The sequence below is a fragment of the Apaloderma vittatum genome, unplaced genomic scaffold (assembly GCF_000703405.1).
Source record: "Apaloderma vittatum isolate BGI_N311 unplaced genomic scaffold, ASM70340v1 scaffold2264, whole genome shotgun sequence".
NCBI classification, from domain to species: Eukaryota; Metazoa; Chordata; class Aves; order Trogoniformes; family Trogonidae; genus Apaloderma; species Apaloderma vittatum.
The window spans coordinates 36,227-55,497 of NW_009714152.1; the positions used below are offsets into that span (position 1 = coordinate 36,227).

At 35.1% G+C, this 19,271-nt stretch overlaps 1 protein-coding gene across 1 annotated transcript in view; it reads right to left on the reverse strand.

Annotated features, from left to right (window-relative positions):
* Window positions 1-19,271, reverse strand: part of LOC104273321 (testican-3-like) — a gene marked incomplete at both ends in the record, with an annotated part of 50,409 nt that overhangs the window by 6,997 nt on the left and 24,141 nt on the right. Inside the window, one exon of the mRNA XM_009868627.1 lies at window positions 10,764-10,890. Coding sequence (XP_009866929.1) covers window positions 10,764-10,890 — 127 coding nt within the window. The remainder of the gene's footprint in view (window positions 1-10,763; window positions 10,891-19,271) is intronic.

The following is a 19,271-nucleotide window of genomic DNA, read 5'->3' on the forward strand; positions in this document are numbered from 1 at the left end:
AAGAGTTCTCTGTAGAAGTCCATGATTTATCTGTGCATTTAAAATTAAACGGGGCATGCCATATAATTCTAAGAAAAAATGCACAACTACTAGTTCATATACTACAAAAACTTAATTTTAACATATACCTACATACAGGGAAAAATATTAATAGGGGTTTTTTTCTCATTATTACCAACTGTGGTCATGGATAATGATTCTGACACTAACCTGTGAGACAGAAAAGAGCAAAAGATCCTACTTCTCACTCCTCAACTCTTCCACATCCTCATTCAATGAGCTCTAACTATCCTCCCAGTGTACGGAAAAGGAGAAAAAGTGATCTATCGCAGGTAAAACTGTGGATTATCAGTAAGCATTGGAGAATTCAAAAACCTTACTGCCATAGCCTACAAGTTGTAAACCAGGCTTCTCCTCTGCTATCTACCAGCTAAATCTCCATAGGTCAAGCAGAGAAACCTAGCTGTTACAGTATAAACAGAATGGCTGAAGGAATTTGGAATATCCTCTCAAATATACATTTTCCTACCAAAAATTTCAAAGGAGGCAAAGTGGAAAGTATGAGTGCTGATCAGGTTATATTCCAGGTCCAGATCACCATGAAGCATTACTTGATACAGAACATGGAAAAGCGGTCAAGGACCGCTTGATGCAAGGGGCTGATTCCTGGCAATTGCTGGTTGTTACCCCCATTCCCTGTCTCCCTGCGCCGCTCAGGGGAAGGAGGTGGATAAACTGGGACTGATGTTTTGCCTGGGAAGATGGGAGGGGTGGGCGGAAGGTGTTATACTTTTTTTTTAAGGTATGTTTTTATCTCCAACTACTCTGATTTTTTCTTTAATACATTTATCTAATTTTCTCAAAATCGCATCTGTTTTGCCTGGAACAGTACATGTGAGTGAACTCCCTGTCCTTATCTCAAACTATAGGCCCTTCAATATATTTTCTTACCCCATCTAGCAGAGAAGCAGGGGGTGACAGAGTGGCTATGCGAGTACCTGGCCACCAGCCAGGGTCAAATCACTACAGTATCACTTCTTTGTGCAATGGTGTCATATGTTAGGTTAGCTTAAAGTGGAGGTGAAAATATGGCCAAAGTGACATTAATACGGTCATCCTAATTTTGAAATTACTACGTCATTTTATAATTCTTTACAAAAAGCAGTCAAGAAGGCACAAACATTTAAAATATAGAATTTCAAACTAAAACCCGCCACACAACGCTAAGATGCCACATTTTCATCTAATTCAAGCTTTAGAAATTAAAAATTAACATGTAAAGTTATCTATGAAATGTCCGCCATGTTGTTAGATGCTTTTTCTGTCCGGTCAGTAACCTGTTAATCATATGTATTAATGCCTAAACAATAGGAGTTTAGGCTAAAAGCTTTTCTGCAAACAAGTGCTACTATCTAAAATTAGAGTAACACTGAAAATGTTTTAACCATAAAGACATACAGCTAACATTTTGGCCAAAAGGAAATGCGCTTAAACCAAGACGGTGAGCAAAAAAAATCTTTTGAGGTTGAAAGAGAACTGATGATACATTGTTTATCCTCATATCCAAATTAATATTTCAATATTCCCTGAAGACAATAAATTCCGTAAAACCCAAGATATTTCAAATACAAAAACCACAACACAGTATTTAGTGTCTTAAAAAAGAAGGGGCAAAAATAGGTAACTATATTATTTCTAGCTATATTTTTCCTTCTGATCTTACATTTTCCCCAAATTATAAACATGGACACAGTTTTAAAATACACTAATAGCTTCTCATAATAGCTTAAAATACACTAATAACTTCTCGTTTGCTTAATATAAAAAAAGTTTCTCATTCTGACATATACATGCATATACTACAAGTTCTATCTCTTATTCAGACCTCTTGCCCATATAGTCCAAATTTCAACACTCCCTCAGGCTCCTTGTTTCAAACTCCCTCTTCAATTTTAGCAGACCCAAGCTACAGTTGCACGGAACACCAAACAATGCAGTACATAGATGACATCCTTGGTGCACCCAATTGCTATGATTTGGTTTTTTATTTTGGAGAAAATTTTGTGAAAGATGGAAAGAGAAATGTTGCTTAGAAAAAATAAATTTACAATTTCCCACTTCAAATCTGAAAATTAATATTCAAACAAAAATCTAAAATGTGATCAAAAACATTCTCCTAAATTATCATCTTAAAAATAGCAGAAAGATCTTCACTTATTCCCAGCTGACATGCAAATTTCTGAGTAATGGCAATGGTAAAATAAATGTAATGGCAAAGCTATAAAGGCTTATAATAAGACAAAAATGGCTTGTAAAAGCATGGTTTTTTTTCTTAAAAGAATCTGCTTATTCCTTATTAACATGCATTATCATCATATTTTTAATATGATATGGCTTCCTAAGCCATGGTGGCTGATCGCATTACTAATTAAACACGTCTAATTTATCTAATTATACCTCAGTTGAAATATTTATAAAGTAACACATGAGCTAAAATAGCATCTAAAGGGTGTGCTCATTAGTTTTCAATTTCAGGAAATAAAATGAAAATAATAAAAGTCATGTGCACAGACCTAGCTAGTCCATGCTGAGTTATCCCATCTAAGTTTCTAAGACATTTAAACTAAGTTTCTAAGACATTTAAACTATACTATGGCAACTGGGAAAAAAAACCCCAAAACCAAAAACTGCAGGTATAATTTGATTTGTTCCGCTAAGTTATTTACATTTAGGTGAAACCTTCATCAGTGTACTACAGAACCACCATTTGGATCAGAAGCTAAGACACAGCTAGGAACTCTCAAGTTTTCTTACCATCACACTGCTTCTCCAGCTCTCTAGTCTGTTTTTTTGCCCATCTGAAAATGTATGCTAAAATTCATTTGAATCCAAATTACTAGACTTTTATTTATTAAACAGTTCAAAATAAGCTACATGTGCTATCACTGAATGAAATGTTTATAAAATTCCACTTTCATTATGGTTTTCACAATGCTGGGGAAGAAACAAGCTGTGGTGCAAGAGGAAGTTAATATTCCAAAGCATGGTTGTTTTTTCCCTAGGTTACATATGTCTCTTAGTGAACTTAAAGAGATATATTTTGTGCAGAGACACAGAGAACTACACCTAAATCTTTCTACTTTTTGCTGTTAGCACCTGAATTCTGAAATATACAAAAGACTTCCCTGTTCCATTTCAAGCACATATGAAATAAGGACACAAGGCCAAGTCTTCACATGCCATGTTCTGAACAAAGAGCTAGAGTGCCAAATTTTGCTACTTAAACTTTTTCTCCTCCAATAAATCCATGGTGGCCTACGAGGTTCCTTTTTTTTTCCTCCTGAAACTTTGTTTTGATGCAGCCAACATATCTCTGATAGTCATATTTTTTAGATCCTTGTGCCTTTCTCAGTTCTACTCAATGTCCAGATCTGTTCTTTTGGGATTTATTTTACTTTCATACTATTTTCTTGTTTACTCAGGATCTCATCCAAGAATATAACTGTTATGAAACACTTTGTTTCACTTTGATCTCAATATTAATGCAAACAGAGCAAGCAGCAATGTCCTAACTTGTGGAAGAAAGGTCTATTATTAATTGCATCTTGTAAACTTAGGAGAAAGACAGCTTAAAATTCACTGCACATGTAAATAAACGGGTTGAACAGTTCTCTTCGTTAAAAATTACTGAGGAGGACAGATCACAACCATATCCCTGAAGAAAACTGATGAGGGTAGAAGGGTGGGTTTTCTGAAGGATTCTATGTTCTCAGGAGAACCTTAAGAATTCTGTTTGAGAGATGGCTATAATATTTCAAGTATTTCTGATCATCAACTACTAATTTCTTCAAGGTTTCTTCTTTCTCGAGTTGTTGATTGTTTTTTTTGTTGGGTTCCTCTCTCCAAGAGAGAGGGTGGCAGGTGTACCTTAACACTTCAGAGTCCTGAAGGGAACAGGAACTTCACAGCAACACCCAGTGTTGTGAAATCTACACCACCTGGAAACTTCTGATTGTGTGTTTCCATATGTGGCTTTGGATATTTTAAAGTGACGTGATTTGGGAGGGGAAGTGAATGTGGATACCGGGCATCCCACTAGAAAACCTGAAGCCCTGACAGTTTTCTGTACTTCAATTGAATACACGTATTATTTTACAGCCATAAACTTAATATTGCTGAGCTATTAATACATGACAACATGTATTTCTTCAGTATCATAATGTAAAATTCTAAATGTGTCTTATTAAAGCCAATTAAGATTAGTGCACACAAACATAATCCCCCTTTCAATAACGATTTCAAAATTCTAAATTACAGATGTATTCTAAGCAGGGAATCTTAAGTATACAAAGAAATAGTATACTGGCATTAGAGCAACAGAAATACTTTAAAAGTAAGGAATATTCAAACCATCTTGATATGGATGGGAAGGAATGTTCTGAGGAGAACAAAATGACATGCTTGTGGTGGGGTGTAAGGCTGTCAGACACAAGAACAGAAATACATCACACATCACTAAACTTCTTCCTTTCTAGTAAGGGCTTGCACGCATTTTCCTTATCACCTCCCATACTGGCGCACTCTTTGGGGTCTTCTTTATGGAATTATAAGTGTAATATTTGAATGTTTTTACCAGGCCAAGACCTGAGTCAATTTTCTTGTTTGCCATTTTCAATTTCATCTTCTTTTATCTCATTCTTATCATAGATTGTCTGCTATTATCTCTCGAAATTTGTTCCCAAGAATGACACCATCTTGTTTCACGTCTACTGTCTTTACCTGCCTCTCTCTCTCTCTCTTTCAATTTGTTAAAAAAAAAAAATATGCTGAAACAAAAGTCTCCCAAGATCTTAAAAATCCTTTTGTCCTACTTATCTAGCTCTTCAACTACTACCCTCTCTGGTCTCCACTCCGCTGAAACCACTAAGGAGCTTCCACTTGATAAATCTGAAATAATCTTCTCTCTTGATCTCCTTGCAAAGGACACAGCTCATCACTTTCTTTTCCACGGTTTTCTAAGGTGCCTTAATGTTTCAAACAGCTACACAAACTTAAGAACATTATTCATTGTTTCTTAATGCTCCAGACACATCTTTCTACTGGTTTCTTTTGAGAAGCATTTTCTGCTCTCCACCATCACTCCACAAGCGCAGCTACACTAGTTGCAGCAAATGTGTTCAGCTCCTATGCATTTCTACCTGTGTGTGCTGGGGATACATTCTCTTGGAAAAGAATCCTTATGACAAAATGATTCTGATTTTAGATGTAACTCTACTTATTTTGAATATCTTTTTCAAAAAATTAACTTCTGCTGGTTAAAGCTACCATTGAGAAAAACGCTGTTGTCCAGAGACGCATGCATGTGTCTAACAAATTTAACAGTTTAAGAAATCTGAATCTTCAACTATCTTCTCAACTTAAAAACATTTGATTTTCCTCATTTTACTGGCTTTCTTGTTTGTCAGTTATCATATAGATTTAGATTTTCATGAATAGGTTCTGAATCTGAATTCTTTCTACAGTCATTATCTGGTATCACTATACTGTTGCTGTGATATGAAACTTACTTAATCAACACCGACACTTGCTTACTTTCTCCTATTTTTTGTAATCTTTTATTAGTTTGATCTTGCAACCTAGATTGTTTCTATTCTAAAGAAAATTGAATACTATTTTTAAAAACAATGTTAAGGCATTACATAGAGGAAGGCTCAAGAAAATTATTTTCCAGTCCATGAAGTAGCATTTTTTAATTTTTACTGAAGTTTTAAAGTTTATGTATATAATATAATTCAATATATAATTTTATATTAAACAAACACAGTATTCTGGAAAAGAAAAAAAAAAGAACCAAATTCAATTCATGCTAGCATACTTATGTCATCCTAGCCTAAAAAATAATGCGGTTCTGTAAAGTAATTTGCCATCTAAGCTACCATTTCCATTCTCTATAGCTTTAGCAGCCATTTATTTTGAATGCAGTTGATAAAAAGAGATTGGTTACATATAATTTGGAATTTTTAGTAGATCAGTAGATTTGGAAAACTGGATTAAGTAAAGTGAGTCACCTTTCAGACATTTTCTTGAATACCACATCTTAGCAATTTAAAGGTTCCAGATACAATTTCAGGCATTACTGCCAAAAGTCACTAATGGCGGAAGCTAGAAAATCAGACAACTTCATTTCTTGATTTTCCATTGTTAGCCTTTTTTAAGCATTTCAGCAATAAACAAGGTGTTTCCAGTATTTCTGTAAAGATCAGTAAGTCCTGATAAAGTATGCTTTGATTGATGGATCAATTAAACAAAACGCTGGTCAGTCTCATTCAAGAAGGGTTTGTTACGGGTTTTTTTGTCAGTTGGAGGAGGGGAACCAGGAGGCAGAAGGAAGGCTGATCGTGGTTTGTTGGTTGGTTCTTTCATTTGCCAAAACCTTTCCTTTATTTGCCAACGTACCTCAGCCACAAGCCCTTCACTCTGACAGTCCAATGTAGATTTGGTCTGTACGAGGCTTGAAAGATAGTCACAGCAACAGGTTAATTTTGTCTGGGTCTTGCTTGGGAACTGGACAGAGACAAAAATCTTACTTTTGAGAGGTTTCTTGACAGAATCTACTTTATTAAGAGAAACACACTGGTGCTAGCAGAGCATCTGAAAGCTGCTTCTTCCAGCTGCAAAAGACCAGACCAGCATGCTGTCAAATAATTACATTATTTTATTGCTAAAGATGGTAGGCAATGATTTAACCTTATTATTTTTGGCTAAGTTTCAACTGATAGTTAAGCTTACAGCAGATTGCTTTGTAAAAATGTAGATAAAATGAAAGGTACTGTGGATTAGATCAATTTAAAATATAAGACTGACATACATTGAATCAGGTTTGTGAAAATTACTTTCATTTACTATTACAAAATAAATATAATTTTGTACTAGTAAATCTATTTCTAGTAATCTTTTCTGAAGTAGAAGGAAACTGTTAACAGCTTAGGCATATGACCTGAAAGCTCACAAAAAGCTAATAAATAAATTTACATCAATTTAACTTTTGTAATAGGACATTGTTTAAAATAATATCAAAGATAAAAAGTGCTGCTACATATTTTTTATGCTTCCTCCAAACAAGCTGTCTTACACTAAATACATTGCAAAGAGATACAGATTATTAAGTAGAAGTGTTAAAAACACCTCAAACTAACAAAAGCAGCAATTATTTTTTTTCTTTTTAAAATGTTAAATATGGGATACTCTGAGAATAAAGATCTAGGAATTTATGTTCCTGTAAAATCATGAACACAATTTGTCTAGAGTAAGAAACCAGCACCAAACTCCCCCCTCCACACACAGTGTGATATTATCCACTGGCTCTCTCTCACTCTAATAATAAGAAAGGAATCACTAAAAGTATTTGAACACTTAAAAACCATCTAATTCTGTATCTATCTATACAGTATATAAAGAATTCATATCCTTTTTCTGTTTTGTTTTCTATACTCTTAGTCTAAAAAACTAATTTAGACCCATTATTTTTGTAAAACACTATTTTTATTGCTTTTTATACCTACAGGGACATCTTCAAGCATATGAAGTTTTCAAATATAGGTCAAAAAATATTTCATAAAAAATCCACATAGTCCTATGCTACAACACTGCTTGAGAGTTCCTAGAGTAAAAGTGAAAAAAGCACTTACAAGTGCCAAAGTTGAGAGCAATGCATAAAGTAAAACCAGACTAATGAACTGTAAGGCACACATAGTATTATTTAAAGGCTATTAACTAAAAACTGTTATAACACCACCCTGGCAAGGAAATGGCAGGAGCTCTTTATACCGAATTTCTTCTCACATAATAATGTTCACTTTCATTAGTGAACATTTCAGCACATAAAATTTTTATTTCAACATTCCTGTAACGCTAATAATGAATATCCTACACCTGCTACTCTTCCTTTACACTGACTGCATGTGACTAATTGTGGCTGAGAGCACAGTAAAACTAACCTGGCCTGCTAAAATGAACCGGAGACAGAACATCCTTACCGGATTCTGGACAAACTCAATTTAGAAATTAATCTTTCTTTCTCTCCATTCTATACTTATTTTAATCCCCACAGCAAAAAATAAAGCATGGAATACCTATAGTTACATAATTTAACAGAAACAGTAGTGTGGGCATGGCCTGATAAGGGAACGCAGACCCCTCAAAGTAGTGTCCATGTGATAACTGGCACGTGCCTGGCTGTGTTCTACAACACTATTTACTGACTGATTTTCAGCAAATGTATTTTACAACTTGCCACAGTCAGACAAGTGCATTTGAAATACAAGATAATTACTATACAAACTCCTACTGTAGCTTGATGACACAACGAAACTAAACTTTGCCCGGAGTAAAGGAACACAAATATCTGTCTTCATGTCAATTTTTTAAATGACTGTTCCCGAAATAACCTTGCAAGGACCTCTATTTTGATGCAACTGCACCATAGAATGTGAATCATAACAAAATAAAATAAAAATAATACAGATCTCTGGTCATTAACTTTTTTTTTTTTTAGCATTTTTTCTGCCATAAACTTAGATTTTAAATTGATGATTACAAGGTAGTGGAAGACAAAAGGAAAATACAGCAAAAGCTCTCTAATGCTACATAACTTCCACATTATATGGAAATATGGGGCACAAAAGTTGGACAACATGTGTTATTGCACTGACTACAGCTCTAATAATGCACCTGAATGGAAGCAGAGTATATCTATTTAGCCCACTCATCTCTCATCTTTCTGAGAAGCACACCCTCACCTTTAACACATGAACTGATACAAAAATCTGCCTCTCATATTATTTATAGACATCATCTGTCTATATTAGCTGTACATCCACTTCAGACAAGACCATGAAAAGCTGTAGGAGTCACTTCTGCCTATAGCACTATTTAGACTACAGCATTCTCATGCGATAAAATAAGAGTTTAAAACTGGCTATGACGTTTAGAACGCAATAGAAAGAATATAGGGAGACATTGCAATAGATAAAGTATACAGTGTTCAAAAAAAAATTGCTCTTTTTTACTTCCTACTTTGTCTACTTAAACTGCAAAATCTTAGAGACTACCAGCTGGTTTCTGTCTACATGCAAGCTGGGTTTGAGACTTAAAGACTGACTAAACCTCCACATGGCAGAGCAAAAGAAATGCTAAATGACAGTATCATCTAATGTCTAGTAAGTAAACACATTTCAAGCTCTTGATAAAATATAGACAAGAGACTAACATGAATGAAAAACAGTTTTAATTTAAGAATTCTTGAAGTCATATCATCACTGGAAAAAAAAATTATTTTTCTGCTAAGCCAAAGTGTCCAAAATTCACATGTAGGGCCTCAGACATCCTGGTGTAAGAGTTAGGAATTTTAATTTTTATTTTTTTTAAAAAGGAAAATTAACATTCTTTACCAGTTCCCTATAACTACCTATTCAGTTTGTATAAGAAAGCATTATATAATAGAAGATTTAGAATAAAAACAGAAGAATTGTCAAGGTTCAGGAAGCACTACTTATATTCCCATTATTTATTTTATCAAGAAGAAAATATCCCTGAATATTTGTTTATTCCAACAGTGAGTCACACAAGTAGTTTGTGATTGCAGTAAAAAATAAAAGAAAATTCAATACAGCAAATAACAACTCTCATATACTTAAATATGGGGAAATGTCCTAAAAGTATTTTGCTTGAAATGCTATATGGAAGTTTTTTCTTTTTAAGTAACAAACATAGAGCTTCTCCATTTCTGCCAATTTGATCTAGAACAATCAGCATTATTATTATTGCTATATTTCTCTCGAGGCACTGGATGTTATCTACTATTAGAAACATTTTGTTAGTGGTGTCAGAATGACTGAATACAGTAGCTCCTCTTGCACTACTAAATTGCGTGCTCTTTCTGACAAAAACAGGCTCATCAAGACCACATATTTATTTCTCCTAGAGAACATTCAATTGTTTATACTGGTAGAACATTCTACTGGAAGTTTTTAAGGAGGATGCTAAAGAAATAGAGATTTTTTCAGTAATATGAAGTCATTCCATTTCAAAAGTTTCACCTGAGCAGTGTACTAATGCAGTCCCATGGCTTCTGGACTTCAGTATGAAGTCACAGAATCTTTTCTCCAAAAAAGTCTGGGCAAATTAACATTAACTTTTTTCAATTACTATACTGTCTTTAAAGAAGTATGACAGAAAAGACAGGAGGATTCAGGGATATGGAAGGAAGATTTCATTATAGTCTTAAAATATATAAAATGCTGTTGTAAAAAGGAAAGGTATGCAGCAATTATTTACGTAATTACACTTTTTATCTGGGTATGTTACATCTATGCCTATGTGCTTGAAATGTGAAGCATCCCCTCAACTGTCAACTGGAAAATCTGACATAACATGTTTACCCTACACCAAACTGGAGACATGTAACACTTATTTCCCTCTTACTCAAAATCCTGCCTTGGTGTCTGTAACAAACAGACTTAACCCGGAGCTTCGTTATATTCTGGAGCACTCTTAGACTGTGCTTCTTCGGGTACCACTGCTTCATGCTGCTCAGGATTTGCTACCATTTTGCTTTTTTATCTTACGATACGCTAGAATTGCTGTAAGCTGCAGTCTGTAATGTATTAGTCAAAACAAACAAATGCTGACAGTATTTTATTAGCCAAGAGCTGGAATTGAATGGAACAATGAAAGAATAATTTAGTTCTTTATTTAATTCTTACCTGAGAAGAATATGTGTGACCATCTGATCCACAAACAGGATTGGTATAAACTACTGGACACTGCTTGCAGTTTGATGAAATGGGACCACCCCTCCACTGTTTATGGCCTAAACCAGCCTCTTTCATACTGTAAGTAAACAAAAAGTATGTAAAAATAGAACATATTCAGGGTATTTTAATGAGCCTTTACACACAGTAAACCATACACAATTTCAGCCATAAAGTTTTTTCTAAGCAGAGACCTGCCACACTCTTCAGGATACACTCGCTCACCTTCGTACATTACTCATTGTAGCGATACTTGACAGTCGTGTATCATTTCACTTTCTAAGATATCTTAATAGAAGAAAGATGATGATTTAATAACTTATTGATCAGCAAAAGATGACAGATTTGTGTGCTATTTCCTTTTGTTGTTGTTATTAAGTAGTATGAAAAGAGCTACTGAACTAAGACTAGTGTTAAAAGAGGCAACATTTAAGTATTAGAACTTCATATGAAAAATGTATCTATAGAAGTGGGTAGACAGTCCCTCAGAGTACAGTTTGCCCGACTTTGAACACTGCCTTCCACAGCTTACATTTCATAAAATTCAGACTCTAGTATCCACTGTAAAGTTCAAAGGAAAAAAAAGGTAACCCCCTGGAGTACAGAAATGATCTGCCTAAGAGTTTATGTGTATGGTTACACAAACAGATCTAGCTAGATGGATCCTCTGAACACAGAAAACACCTACACTGGGTCAAACTAAAAGTCAAGTTACTGATGCTTCCTCAGAATACTCTCCTAGCCTTCAGTAGTTTGTTGTACATGGTCATACTCAGACAAGCATGTTTTCTCTCTGTAGCTTTGAATTCATTTTTCTTCATGAATTTTTCCAATTTTTTTTTGCATCTCTGAAAGCATTTAGCAGACATTGTATCCTGACACAGCTGGTTTATGTGAGTTGCCTGACATATAGACCAACTTAGAATATGCTTATATACATATATATTAAAGGCTTCCATATAAATAAGAAAATAGAATGACAATGTATGATTTTCATATTGTTTTTTCTGCTTAGATCCTTAACAAGGAATCTAAAAATTATTATGCTGAGAACCTAGCAATGACTTATCAGGACACACTCAACCAGCAGATGTTCAAATTTATCTTACAAAAAACTCAAATTTTCTTTAATGGAGCAGAACTCTTTCAGCTTGTTTCACCTAGCCATAACAAAGAACTGGTTTTTTAAATAGTCATGAAGCATTGTTTGAGAAGAACTTGTCCAGAATAAGAAAAAAATGGAATCAGAAAATATACACTCCTCACCCTTTGGTGCTATGATGTGCAGAGTAAAATGCTAAAAACATACACTCATCAGTAAACTTCTGATGATCAAAACCAAACCCCCATTTCTCAGCTATGCTAAAGTTTTTATGTTGTTCATAATTTTGGCTGTAAATGTGGTCTTTAAGAAGAAAAAAAATCATGTAAGATATAGAAGGATACATTCAGATTATGTTGTGTGGCAAAATTCTGAACTGCACAGATTTTTTTAATGTAAACAGGAACCATAAACACTGTACCCAGAAATTATCAGTTACTCTTGAAAAAGCTAGTAATACCTTCAATTACATGTAGCATGAGTGGCAAAATATCCATACAGAAACTTTTCACGTCCATCAGAAAGTATTAAAAAACTACAGAAACAATGCAAACATATAACCCTAATTAATAGTGAGTAACAATCCTTTCTGTTGAGTTACATCACTTGAAGACTAACTACAAATCACTTCTATTATAGTAAAGTTTAACTGCATCTTTGCTTCCGTATAATATATAGTAATAATCTGACAATTGCTGCTCCTCTCACTTGACTGAGAGTTGTCCAATCTCCCACAAAAGCCCCAGCAGAATTAGATTATGTAGATGGCTGCATCATTCTCTTACTTCTCAGTACTTTTATAGCTCACAATTTTCCAGAAGCGCCTCAGTAGTTTAAGGTTATTGACAGGACTGGAGTCTCAACTATCAATCTGACACAACTTCTGTTTATCTGAGATACAGTAACTTTTAGATGCTGCACAAATCATTTGCAAACATTCCAGACATCAACAGGGAAATCCCCACTGTTGTCAGCAAAAAAACAAAATTTGAAGCAGGATTTGGACAAACACAGAGGCTGTTGGGCATAGATACTCTAAAACAAAGAAAGGACTAGTGGTGATTACAGGGTTTTAGTATAGCTGTACCCTTGTACGTGCCATCAGTGAAGGTTAAAGACAAGATAAAACAGAGGGAAATCACAGATCTGTGACAATTAGTGTACAGGTATGAGAAAAACAGAGTTTTTTATGTAGTCAAACAGATTACCTTCTCCCAACTAACCTCTGCCTTATTAGGCTTTTAAATGTGAGCTGTCCCAGGGTACTCATTTAGGATGAAGAGAGTAAAGTTTCCTCTTATACACAGAAGTCACCTGAGACTTTCAGCAGATCACTCTTCAAAATACTGGTTTCTATAAAACTAATAATAATCTTCTACAAAACAGAAATATCTGTATTTTCCCCAACTTAGAATGGCAGATATCACGATAAATAAATTATAAATAATGATGCTTCAAAGGTATTGATGTAGAGATACCTGGTCATGGAAATGCTTTGGTTGGGCATTTGTTCAGAAGCTTTAGTATAAAGACGCAGACACGGGATTCTGTATTATCAGAGCTGCTAAAAAGCTATTTTCAGATTGTCAGTCACTGAGATGACATGCAAATACGAAAAGTCAATTAAAAATATTTTTAATACTAGTTATAGTAGATAAGTAAAATTTCATAAAATACATTAATAATGCCTTTCACTTATGTACTCAAACTTTTCCTTACATCATTATTTAATTGAATCACATTTCTTGACTTGTCCACTATCTCTTTGTTACCAGGTGTTCTGTCTATTTTTTTACAGCTAGGCAATGAACACACATATAAACTATTGACATGAATATAACTGAGAAACTACTGGGATGATATACATATTTTTACATTTTATAATGTTAGATAGGAAAACAAAGAGTAAACAAAGAAATCAGTTCCTTCATTATAAGAAACCACTTTTCTATCCATTCTATTTATTATTTTTTGATTTGATATGCAGGAAGCAAATCCAGATCACTGCAACTTACAGTTACTAAAATTCTACAATGTAGTTTTCTCATTCCATTGCAAACATAGAATGGTTTGGGTTGGAAGGGAAGTTCCAACCCCTTAGTCATGGACAGGGACACCTCCCACCTAGCCCCGGTTGCTTAAAGACCCATTCAACCTGGCCTTGAACACTTCCAGGGAGGGATCATCCACAACCTCTTTGGGCAACCTCTTCCAGTGTCTCATCACCCTCACAGTGAAGAACAAATTCCTTATAACTAATCAAGTCTACTGTCTTTCAGTCTGAAACCACTGCCCCTCGTCCTGTCACTACACTGCCTGAAAAAGAATCTCTCCTCCTTATGTTTTGTGGAGATGCCCTTTAAGTCCTGGAATGCCACTATAAAGTCTCTCTAAAGTCTTCTCCAGGCTGAGCAATCCCAACTCTCTCAGCCTGTCCTCAGAGGGAAGGTGCCAGTCCCTTAATCGTCTTTGTGGCCCTCCTCTGGACTTGCTCCAATAGGTTTGTGTTCTTCTTATGTTGGGGGCCCTTCTTAGGTATGGTGCAGGACCTTGCACTTGTCCTTGTTGAACTTCATGGGGTTGGCACAGGCCCACCTCTCGAGCCTGTCAAGGTCCTTCTGGATGGAATCCCTTCCCTTCAGCGTGCCAACCGCACCACACAGCTTGGTGTCATCAGCAAACCTGCTGAGGGTGCACTCAATGCGACTGTCCATGTTGCTGACAAAGATGTTAAACAGCATCAGGCCCAGTACTGACCCCCAAGGAACACCATTTGGTACTCGTCTCCATTTAGATATCGAGTTGCTGACCACAACTCTTTTGAGTCCAGAACACTCCTTATCAATGGAGTGGTCCAACACTCAAATTCATGTATCTACCAATTTAGAGACAATGATGTTGTGTGGGACAGCCTCAAATGCTCTGCACAAGTTTAGGTAGATGATGTCAGTTGCTCTTGAAACAAAGGTAGACAATCACTACAAATGTTTTGCACTTGTTAGTATTTTGTCACAATACATACATGATGCCACATAAAAGTCAACCTCTTCCACCAACAAACTTTATACTTCTAAATTTCCTGAAAAGGGCTCTGGGATCTTTCTAGTAATAAATTAATTACTCCAGAATACGCAAACTCCACCTTATCTGACATTGTTGACATCTAAAGGGTAAAATTAAATATATGGGTTTAATTTACCAGCAACATTTGTGATTGCATTAATTTGCATAGACTAAATTGTGCACATGCTTTTGAACTGAATACACAACTGCATGTCTAGAAACGTAATTAGCCAATCTGTCCAATTACTCTAGCCTATGTACCTGTTTGCATACATAAACTTACCTTCCTGTATACACAGTGATCGTGCCTGCAAATACTTTGAGAATGTTTAATGTAACTCACTGAAAATGTAGCTGCAAGCAACTCTTTGGCAACATGATTTATTTAATGATACCTATAAAATGCATGAGTGCCCAATTCACTTGAAACAATCATATTTTATAGCAAGATTTGACGCAGGTCTTCCAATACAGACTGACAGAAACAATGTTTCAAAGAACTCTTGGAACTCTTCTCTGATTATATTTGCATTTTTAGATATTTTAGAATTATTTCAATTTAGAGACTGACTGATTATACTTTGCCATGGCCTTTGGGGGACACAATCAAGCTGTGTCACATTAACATAATCAGAAAAAACACTTGTATCGCAAAGTCTAATTTGCTTTTACTAGAGTTGACTAATTCCTTCAAAGTTTCATTTTCATGTGGAAGCATCCTAGAAGAAAATTATGTCTGTCAACATACCGTTGAGATGTGTCTTTGACATGTCAAAAGAAAACAACACATTATTGCCCGTCTGTCTGTGCGTAGGTCTATGTTATTTTGGATGGAATACAAGAGGAATCTGTCTTAAGAAACTCAAAATAACTGAATATATCTGAGTCAAATACAGCAAGCAAAGGTTAATAAAGTTTATATGCGAATCAAAATTTAGCAACTTTAACGGTGTTAGCAAGATGTTTGTATTTTTGATGGACGTTCACAATGTTTAATACACAAATGTGAGATTGTATAAATTCAGCTACTGTTTTACCCCAGCACCTACACCAAAGATATTAGATTAGAAAATCATGTATGATCTATCATTTTTGTCAGGATTATGATGCATACCTACTCCATATTATTTCAGAATTTAGAATAATATTTCTGTCTATGGATGTAAGGAGAAAATGCTATTTATTCACTTACAACAGAGAAAGAAAAGAAGTACATATCTGAAAAGATACAAATTCTTACCACCTCCTTCCACCTACACATATGATTAAAACGGTATGTTTATATTTTAAGGTAGTTTCTTGCCTTGTTGTCCCACAGCTTCATTACCTTCAGTATCACTCTGCCTACTTTTCGTAAGCAAAAAACCCAGTATATTATTGTAAGTACCTATATAATAAACTAAAATCTAAACAGAACAGTCTAATGCATTTTTTTTAAAAAAACAGTTTTAAGTAATGCTACTGAAATTTCCTAGAATACTATCAGCTCCATTTCGATTAAGTGAACTTAGCCAGTATAGCATTATAATAAGGTAGAAAAGCAAAGAACATAAAGCAACACAGAAATGAGTTTTCTCATTATTTAACCTGCCTGGAGTTGCTTGAGAGGTGCAAGAGACCTAATGTACAAACAGTTGAATGTTCATGCCAATCTTCTCTTCCATTAAGCTGGCAAATGATGCAAGCATGTCAAGGAGTAATTTCTCAAAAATTACTATGTATATCACCAGGAGAGGGGGTTGGTGAAAACTTAAGATGTTACAGTATAAAAAGTGCCTATTAGAGATATCAGTACTGTATGATTTTTTTATGTTTTTCAATGGTCATCAGCACAAAGTAGACTGAAGTTTTTCTTAGGACCTGTCAAATTACTGCATTTGTACTTTACACAGGCACTGATTACCACACATTTTTCTAACACAATTAAAATATAACTTACAAAGAAGGAAGAGCATTAAAAAAAGCTTGAATCAAAATCATCACATGTTATTGTTTTCTGATCAGAACTGCTATATAATTGGCCACAACTCTAGAAGACACACAAATACACAAAAATTATAAAGAAAATCAAGTTACCTAAATGACAATGGGGAAAAAAGGAGACTTAGAGTAAGTAATTGGCAGATAATGTGCAAGTAAAGGGAAAGAAAACCTAGGTTAGAGACAGACTTAAGAAACAAGTAACCAGAGATGTTTTTACCAGGTAAGAGAACTCTACTGAAATCTGAAGGAAAAGCTGACCTCTGTAGAAAAGGTTCCAAATATTCTTTAAAAATAGTAGGTTTCTGGAGCTCAATATCTCAGACACCCCGCTCACAGCTGCAGTTATTCCTTAAAAAGTGCTGATTAAAAACTTTCGGTTTAGTTACAGATCAAAGACATAAAAAGGATGTTCAAATATTGCCTAGAGATAGTGACAGAATACAGACTTATTAAAGTATCAAAAAGATGGTTGTACTGAAAGAGATAGCAAGTAACCGCACCGGAATCTTTCTCTCCTCTCTCTATAAATAAAATTTCTCTTCCCAGATGTCACTATTTCTAAGAACCCTAGGAAAATTAGTAAAAACTAGATCGCAAAAATGAGCACATTGTTCACTTCTCCTTCAGCTGAGCCCTCAGATTCCAGAGACAGGACTCTGGAGTCCTAGTTCTAGAGAGCATCATCTGTCTATCGTTATCTAATACAAGCATTTGTATGTATTGTAAAGTCAGAAATATAATTCTCATTGAAGTCTAGAATCATTTATGGATATATCTACTGGATTCCTATGAAATGATCTGACAGAATTCCATCCTTTTCCTATATAGTTAACTAGAAATTGTCACATAACACGTATCTGAAGTTTGCTTGGTAAATACCGGAGATGTCAAAAGCATTCATGCATTATCACAGCTTTTACCTTCTGTCACAGACACTACTGCACTCAAACTTTTCTAAAGATAGATGTTGACTAATAGGAATATCTGTAATAAACCTATTTCATTCTGTGTTTAAACTAGCAGATACATAATGTTACATGAATAAAAACAAGTGAGGCACATGAGCACACATAGTATCTCAATTATGAGACTATTAAAAAATTAGTATTTACGATTTTTAACACTTCATACTTGGAATATAAGCTTTTTTCGGTATGAACTTTTATAAAGTATTGTTGAAGATGAGAAACAAGACGGCACCTTCCCATAGAACATCAGTGCTATAGTTATTACAATATTTCAACACCAAAAAAGTTGAATTTTTTAAATCTGCATGAGATCAAAATTATATTCTCCAATATCAAAATTACATCCTCCAATATTATTTTTAATGCTTCAGAATACATACTGAACTACTTAGTGAATAATCAGGTCAGAGGAAAACAGAGCCCAGGGAGTTTTGTTGGACTATTGTGAACTTTTTTAGTGGGGCCATTTGCAACAGGACAAGGGGTAATTGCTTTAAATTAAAAGAGAGTAGATTTAGACTGGATATAAGGAAGAAGTTCTTTACAATGAAGGTGGTGAAACACTGGGACACCTTGTCCAGAGAGGTGACAGAAGCCCCGTTCCTGGAAACATTCACGGTCAGGCTTGATGGGGCTCCGAACAACTTGCTGAAGATGTCCCTGCTCACTGCAGGGGGTTGGACTAGATGCAGGTTAGATGTGCAGGTCAGTGGAACACCAAAGCACATTCCATCATTGTGTCAGTATCTACAGTTTATCAGAATAAGGAAGAATGCCACATATTTCATGGAGTATACTCACAGCTAACTGCCTAGCTTTCCTTCTAAGGACTGACGTTTTGATACGGCATGGCTGGAAAATGTTAGATCAAACTTCCAAGGAAACTACTAAATTTTGAGAAAGAGCTTGTGAGAAATTATGTACAGTGGAACCATGCAACATAAGAAAGGTAAAACTGCAGACAGAACTCATATTGTTGAGACGTCAGTCGGGGTGGGAGGGCAAACAAGTCACAAGTATGTGAAGTTATAAAAACATACACAGATTCAGAAGTTTAAAACTGATCCTCAGTTTAAACAACATTGAGGATCAACCCATTTCAAAGAGCAATGGAAGTCAGTACCTGTTATACTTGACTGAACTGCCTGGCCAGCAAGGACTCAGTGGGTATCTTGCAAGAGGCGGAGAGTATGTTCACATTTAGCCTGACAGCAGATTAGTCCTAGCTGTATGTTGTATTTATTAGACAATAAATAATTTTTTACTTTCATTTAGCACGTATCCTGCTTACAGAGCCTTTGTGCACTATAAAAACTGCTTGAACAAAGTGGTCCAAAGAGGGAA